Source organism: Arctopsyche grandis, chromosome 1, assembly GCF_051622035.1.
Source record: "Arctopsyche grandis isolate Sample6627 chromosome 1, ASM5162203v2, whole genome shotgun sequence".
NCBI classification, from domain to species: domain Eukaryota; kingdom Metazoa; phylum Arthropoda; class Insecta; order Trichoptera; family Hydropsychidae; genus Arctopsyche; species Arctopsyche grandis.
This window is the reverse complement of record NC_135355.1, coordinates 36,180,482-36,189,291: the sequence shown is the minus strand read 5'-3', so window position 1 is coordinate 36,189,291 and position 8,810 is coordinate 36,180,482. Positions and strand designations below refer to the sequence as shown.

The 8,810-nt window shown below is 35.1% G+C and overlaps 1 protein-coding gene across 1 annotated transcript; it reads left to right on the top strand.

Annotated features, from left to right (window-relative positions):
* Positions 1–350: 350 nt before the first annotated feature.
* On the top strand, positions 351–4,647 carry LOC143913876 (uncharacterized). The gene is made up of 2 exons (XM_077433917.1): positions 351–1,795; positions 4,250–4,647. Exon 1 carries the CDS (start codon positions 510–512, stop codon positions 1,716–1,718), a length of 1,209 nt encoding a protein of 402 aa, XP_077290043.1. The 5' UTR covers positions 351–509; the 3' UTR covers positions 1,719–1,795; positions 4,250–4,647.
* Positions 4,648–8,810: the final 4,163 nt, after the last annotated feature.

Genomic DNA, 8,810 nt, shown 5'->3' with positions numbered 1-8,810 from the left:
ATAAAGTATAGAGTGAATTATAGGCGTTTAAACAATTGAAATCTTATATGACCATATCAAGGCGAACAGGTTGGAAGACACGGGACGAACGCTTATTAAACGTCAGGAAGGTTTACGGGCCCCGTTTTTAAAACGCGTTTTATACGATATTTTATCTCCAACGTAATGGCAGACGATACATTAACGTGTATTGATGACCAAAAAGAGCAATATGGCAAAGTATGAAAACGATCGGATAAGAGATAAAAATGACCACTAACACGAAAGCCATGTGAAACTTAAAGAAGGTATGTAAAAACTACGAGCACACAACCATAGAAAATATCTTTCTCATACTGATGATCACTCGTCACTCGACGCTCCGTGAGAACGGACGTGCCGAAGACGTACTCTCTGTGCGAGCGCTCATAATACAGCGATACGCCATACCGTCAAAAAACCCACACCTTTTAACATACAAAACAAACACCCCCCACAAAACGAACACCAAACGAACACATGTTGGCACCATGCGAGGATCCAACCTGAAAAAGCGAATTAAGAAGACACTGATAACTACAACCGAAGCTCCTCAACCAGGCTGCTCTCAGACCGCTCAGATGGAGACCGAGTGGCAGTTTCCAAAACATACGGCAAAGAACGTGAAAGATGTTGCTCCTGAATTTAAAATTCAGGAGAAAAACAAATTTGAAGGGCTCTTGGAAGTTTCCGATGTCCCCAGAAGCGGTGGAAGAATCCCGCCCATCATCATGACAGCTACTGGCACTCACGGCAGCATGATCGAGTCGATCAAGAAGTTTATAAAAGACTTCACAATGACTTACATTGGTCAAAATAATGTCAAGATACAATGTAAAAGTCTTGAAGACTTTAAAAAACTTCGGGATGGATTGACACCAGACCGACAATTCCATACCTTTTCCAGGAAGGAGGAAAAGGAAATAAAAAGTGTCGTACGTGGCTTGCCGAAATTGCCGGAAGCTGATATTAAAGATGACATCATCAGACAGGGATTCCCTGTAACCAAAGTCATACAGATGAAGACGAAGGAGCCTAGGAGCAACGCCACCGAGCTATACTTGGTGTTCTTCGAGCCATCGGTATCGGCAAAGAAGATTAAAGAAATCCGGTACATCTGTTACACAAAGGTCAGTGTCGTTAAATATACTAGTAAATCACAAAATATTACTCAATGTTTCAGATGCCAAGAATATGGACACGCTGCGAAAAACTGCAATCGGCAGGCCAAGTGCGTCAAATGTGCCGGCACTCACCTCACCGCACAATGCAATAAAGGAATAGTTACCCCTGCTGTCTGCTCAGGCTGTTCAGGATCTCACCCCGCTAACTTCAAAGACTGTCCAAAAAGACAGAGCTATCTGAAAATGCTGGAATCGAGGAAGAATCGAGCATCAATTGTCAAAGCCAACCCTTGGAAACTCCCAGTGGCGCAGCCACAAAATATCCCGGTCGTTAACGATCATAACTTCCCAAAGCTACCGACCATTAAAACTCCTTCACCAAATATCCCAAATATCCCTAAAAAACCCCACCAACCAACCAATCCCAACATTCAACCAACAACAGACCTAACTTCCATGGCGTCTATGACGAAGATGTTGAAGATCCTCCAGGAGATTCGTGCCAAGGCCAGCGGTTGCACCGACAAACTAGAGCTGGCACTCATGCTTGTCGAATATCTCGATGTCTTTGATTAACGGGAGGCGCCTGAACATTCTAGCTTGGAATGCTCGTGGACTTAAGAATAAGATTGACGAACTAGAGTCGGCGATCGGTGAGTACTGTGTTGACATAGTTTTAATCTCCGAGACCTTCTTAAAACCTCATATCCGTATTAACCTACCTAACTTTAACTGCTATCGCGAAGACCGAGAACAGCATGGAGGGGGAGTTGCCATTTTTATAAAATCGTCAATTAAACATTGTCGCGTAATAACTCCGCCACTAAAAAATTTAGAACTAACCGCCATCGAACTAACAATTAACAACACCCATCACATAGTAGCATCCGCTTACAATCCTCCCCAAAAACGATTATTGGCATCCGATCTTAACAAAATATTTAACATTGGTAGTTCGGTAGTGGTAGCTGGTGACTTTAATGCCAAACATCCGTTATGGAGTTGCGTAAACACTGACCTACAAGGCACAACTCTTTATAAATACATTCAACTAACAGATACAATCTTACTTCATCCGGATACATACACACACTATCCCACAAATAACTCACAACCATCCACACTAGATCTTGTCCTCGTCAAGAACTGCCCAAAAATATCGACACCAAATGCCCTTCAAACCCTGTCGTCTGATCATCTCCCGATAATCTTCTCAATCGACGGGAAACCCGAGGAAATCATCAAGCATAGTTGGGATTACGGGAGAGCTAACTGGCGAGAGTTCAAGTCATACATAAATGACCAAACCATTCTAACTTCTACCACACTCACAAACAAAACCGAAATCGACAGCTCCATAATACACCTAACGGAATCAATAACTCGATCCAAACACCTTCACATACCTAAGACACAATACATTGAACACAAATTAGAGATAACTGACTTTGTTGCAAATCTAATTAAAAGTAAAAATAAACTCCGTAAAATTTGGCAAACATCAAAAAATCCAGCATTGAAAACATTAATTAATAAGCTCACATATCAAATTAAAATTAGAATCAAAGAAATCAAAAATGAAGCTTGGTCTAAAAAATTAGAAAAATTGAGCTCAGTTGATGGCTCTCTATGGAAATTAGCTAAAGCGATTCGCAGGACAAAAAACTCGATTCCTCCATTAGATGATGCAGGAATCTCAGTGACGCGTGATTGCGACAAAGCAGAACTATTATCAAAATCCTTCCAAAAACATCACACACTCACACAACATTACAATCACATACCAACGCATAATAAAGTCAACCGGTCCATTAAAATCATCACAAAAACTCCCACTAACAGTACTAAAAATATAAAATTGGTGCATCCGTGTGAAATCCAAAATATAATACGTAATTTAAAAAATAAAAAGGCACCTGGGCGAGATTCAATAGATAATATCACAATCAAACAACTTCCATTTAAAGCTTTAGTCTCACTATCTAAAATATTCAACGCATGTTTACTCACCGGGTATTTCCCAGAATACTGGAAAACAGCCAACGTAATTCCCATACTTAAGCCCGATAAAAGCTCAAAAAACCCGGCCAATTATCGACCCATTAGCTTACTTTGCACGCTTTCAAAAATTCTGGAAAAAATAATCTACACACGTTTACTTAAAGTCGTAAATAAGAAATTAATAAATGAACAATTTGGATTTCGCACTGGACATTCCACGACCCAACAACTAACAAGACTAACTGAACACGTGACGAAGAACTTTAATATGAAGAGAAGTACCGGAATGGTATGTCTCGACATAGAAAAGGCCTTCGACACGGTTTGGCACGATGGACTCATTCATAAGCTCCTTATTAACAAAATACCAAACTACCTAATTCTCATCATCAAATCGTACTTAACTCGTAGAAAGCTAGTGGTTAGCGTAAATAATGAATTATCGTCTCCAAAAATAATCGCAGCTGGCGTTCCGCAGGGGAGCTTGCTTGGCCCACTCTTGTTCTCCATATATATAAATGACATACCTATTCCAAAAAACTGTCACATAGCCCTATATGCAGATGATACAGCTTGCTTCACAAGTAGCAAAAAACCAGACACTATTCTTAAAAATCTTGAATTTGCAATTAAAACAATGACTGAACACTTCACTAAGTGGAAAATTCAAATTAATCAAACCAAAACAGACGCCATATTCTTTAGTGTTAGAAAACATAAGCCAAGTTCAGATCTGAAAATCCCCTCTGGAGAAAGTCTGAAATGGCAGTCAGTAATAAAATATTTAGGAGTAACGTTTGATAAAAGAATAAGATGGGCACCTCACATTGAGGCAGCGAAATGCAAGGCGATGCGGGGTATATCCTCAATATATCCAATATTTAATCGCCATAGTTCTTTATCAACGCTAAATAAAATAAAATTATATCGCGCGCTCATATTACCATTATTAACCTATGCTTCACCTGTATGGAATAACGCCTCGAATACTAACCTTTCCAAGCTCCAAGTAATACAAAATAAATCCCTTAAAATAATTTATAATACACCCATATATACTAACCTGAAAAAACTGCATGCTATATATAATATTCCGTTTGTTACAGACATTACTAACAAACTAACCAGTAGATTCTATGAAAGAATCACTAATAACCATACTAACACACTTGTGAAGAGTCTCGGTGATTACAACAAAATGTCTATACCCTTCAGGTATAAACACAGATTACCTAAACACAATCTGCTTTAGGTCATCGACTTTAGATAGTCTTTAATTAATATTATGTATTAGATGTATTATGAACATTTATAAGGATTGTAAATAGGTTTTTGAGCTCTTTTTCCTATTATGCTTTAGATTAACATTAGAATAATATAATACTGTAATTACTAACCAAATTAAATTAAAATTGTAAAATAGAAAATGATCAGTAGATCAGTAGCTATTAAAATAGATATAAGATGTATTGTGAACATAATTTCGTAATAATAAAAAGCATTTAAAAATCAAAAAAATACTGATGATGATTTTTTTTTTAATTGGTCCAGTTTTGGAGGAGAAAACTGGAGAATAAGAAACCTCGATTTTTTCGATTTAAAATAGGTATTATCTGGTAGAAGCGAAACTATCGCATTCAATCAATATATATATATATTGATATATATTGTCGCGTTCACTCAATGTGTACATTCATTCAATATACATATATATCGTAGAAAGGAAAGGCAACAAAATTAACTGGAATTAAAATAAAGGTTGAAACAAGAGAAAACATGAAATGAAGAAAAGTGGACTAATGCCATAATATAATATATGCATTTTATAATACCTTGAAACTTGTCATAATGTATGCAGTCAACAAAGGAATATGTGCATGAGAGATTAGAGTAAGATAACAAGTAAGATTAGGCAAGCGAAGTATGGAAAGTTTATATGTACATTCAATTTAATGGATCTATTGTGATTTTAAATGATTTGTAATTTTTTTAAATAATTTTATCGTATTCTTAGGAACCGAATTGAACGGATATGATTGTAACGTTCGGTTCAAAGAATCGTTTACAAAGGCAAGGCTCGGTTTCACGTAGTACGTAAAATTATTCGTCTCTGATTAGATAAGTATAATTGAGTTAAGAGATTTTCACGGTACGGGATAGGACGAGGGAGAGAATCACCCTCGTCTGTATTTTCTAGAACAAATTTCCGCTAAAGAATGAAAATTTTCCAACGGAATGGTCGGCATTCTCGCACTAATCCGTACATTTTGCATACGAAATCCGTTGTTTACTTTCCATTACGTAGTTCGGCCGTAGACCGCAGAAAAAATCCGGTGATAAATGTAATAAATCACTTTGCGCGTGTTTTTTTTTCATTCTCCACCATTTTCCTTTTTGCATTCAGTTATCTCTGTCAGAGGACGTAACAAAAGTAAGAGCATCCTGAGAATACTCGTCTTTCAACTGAAACATCTTAAGGGATGCTGTTGATAATTTATATTATCGCTTCGTCGTCGCCACGCGTCCGAATAAACATAATCTAATACAAAGGTGTGCGAAATTTTTCAATTTATACCTCAGGTTAAGACAGTTTTGAGATACATTCTAGATAATGAATATATACAGAGAGATTTCTCATGAAATCAATCAATTACACTGTTCGACACGAAAAATGGTTCAGAGACGAGATATGACTTTTCTTATAGATCTAAGCCCAGTAAACAAGAATCTGGTAATAAAAAATGTTGATTGGCTCGAGATTCGGAGATATTCGTGTTTTTTAAATCGCGCGATTTTTCTATATCTCGGTGTTGATCGGTCGATGTCTCAAAATCTGTCAATTTCCTGTTCAAATAAATATTGGAATCTATAGTCGGGTATTTTATCTTTCATTTGTAGTACTTTTCAGCTTTCAAATCTCTCTAAATAGTCGCCCAGTTTAAATCAAAAGCCAAAAGTACGTATTTTCATTTGGGATTTTTTCCCACTGTTAATACGATTTTATATTGAGCATTTTCTATTGAAACATGTTTATTGAGATAGTTTTTTGGCCACACAATTTTTTGTTTTCGTTTAAAAGAGTTAATTGGAGTGTGCTGAATTTTAAATTGGTTAAATTGCGAGCTAAAAGCTCGTACTAGTATTTACTCGTATTTACACGAATCTGAATGGAATTAATAGGGATAATATATTAAATTGTCTTTATCTGAGAATTTAATAAAATTCCACTTAGAAAAATCATATTTCGACTATCCTTGTGGATTAATAATAAAAAATCGTTTATTTTATTGAGGTGAGCCAGTTATAGATCTATAAGAAAAGTCATATCTCGTCTCTGAACCAAAGAAAAGTCATATCTCGTCTCTGAACCAAAAAAAAGTCGTCATTTGTCGAAAAGTGTTATATATTAATACTTTTTGTATAAATGTATGTATGTTTCTATATGTAAAATGCAAATATTTACAATTCTGATACTATGGATATATGTATGTATGTATGTACATATGTGCAATAAAATCCAATTAATTGGGTCATTGTTTATACGTTATTATATTAGCGATAATCGGGAAAGTCGTTAAACAATGTAAATTGCTTATATACTTCGCTTAATTGGGTCATAGTGTTTTAACCTGGATTTAATTTTATTATAACGTATTATGCCATGGTGACTTAATGGGTTGCACTGACATGTCACTGTGGCCATAAATACGTAAATTAAAATTAAAATGGTGTCGAAATCTGGGTTCCATAAGCATTAGAACTTCACTTTTCTTACAAATCGCTTTACCAATCTTTAGATCGCTTTGATATTACCAACATACAGCTAACATTGAAGTAACCTTATGCGTTCGAAATTAAGCTAGAGGAGTTTAATTATTGAAAATGTCATCGGAATCTTGTGTCAGCTAGCTATCTAGACGCCACTTTCTACCACCCCTTCACTACTCACTTGGACATTGGTCAAAGTCATTATTATTATAATATGTACCTAGTAATAAAATATGATGTTTTGTGATCGTGTAAAATTCGAACTCGAGATTTTGACTGATTTGAACTGAAAAACTATCACTGGTCACGCTTTCAATTTGGCTTTTGTATTGAAGTTTTTATATGCCCGTGTAACTCCAGACAATGTGGCTTGTAGTATAGGAAAATATGATACAAAGTAAAATAAGGATTTGGTAAATACGAAGGAAAAACATAATACATAAATCCAAAATTACATTTTGTTCAGCGGGGAATGAAGACTTTGCTATCGACTTTTTTTTGTACCACTTTTATAGTTTTGAAATTTTATGCAGAGGAATAGTTCTAAAATATGTATTGCTTTTGGTTGAAATTCTGTTGCAATGATCTTAAATAAGGCAGAATGTACTTTATTTTGGTTGGTTGGAAAAATTTACTCCTCATATATGCATATGTACATATTTTTACGTATCCTGTGCCGCTATAGCACACCTTGTCCTTATAATATACTAGTGGTTTTACCCGGCTTCGCTCGGTATTTGTAATCTAAACAGCTAAAACATGGCAAAACAATCATTAATTTGTTTTTTTATTAAATTTATTTGAATCGAAAAAAAATAGTATTCAACGATGTCGATATCGTCACCACGCTATTTAACATTAATTTTAACAATTATTATACATATAACTTACTAGTGAATTAAAAATATATAAGAGAGATAAAGAGTGAAAAAAGGTGAGATAAAGAGTTTTATTAAACAAATTTTATAAAATATAGACTGAAAAAAGAAAAAGTTATAGGCTTTTAAACAATTAAAATCTGACATAGCGAGAGGTTGGCGAAAAGGGAAAAAAACGATCGGAACAGTGTGGATAAAAGCGGCAACGTGGATAAATACGGCAAATAGACGTCACCGAGAATGATAATGGAGTTTTTAATTCAAACGTGTCTATTACGCTTATTTTTCACCATCAGCACGATTATTGATGACCAAGCCGAGCAAAATGGCAACGATAGGAAGAGTGTGGAAAAGAACCCAAAATTCATCAGACGAAAAAATCGAAAGCGAAGTGAGAAGAGGCTAGTAATAAAAATAATTGTATGTCTGTATGTAAGCTTATTGTAAAAACTAAATGTATGTAAGCTTATTGTAAAAAAATAAATGTATGTAAGCTTATTGTAAATCATATTAACAATTAGATACAATATAACTTCTTAACTCGCAGATAAAACTCCGTGAAGAGATATACTTTTAGCCGTGAAATGTCAGATTTGACATATTTGGCCAAAAATCAATATATATCGTGTATTAAATTACATGAAGCTAGACGCCAAATTTGAAATTAAAACTATAAGTTAAAACTATAAATATTTAAATATTAGAGATAACGAGAACCTATAGAGCAAATTTTATAAAATATAGAGTGAATTATAGGCGTTTAAACAATTAAAATCTGAAATGGGCATATCAAGGCGAAAAGGTTGAAGATAGATTATGGTAGCCTTACGTACCGTCATAGACATCACCGTATCCGAGATTCTGGATATTTAATACGCATTGTATACGATATTTTATCTCCAACGTAATGGCAGACGATACATTAACGTATATTGATGACCAAACTGAGCAATATGGCAAAGTATGAAAACGATCGGATAAGAGATAAAAATGACCACTAACACGAAAGCCATGTGAAACG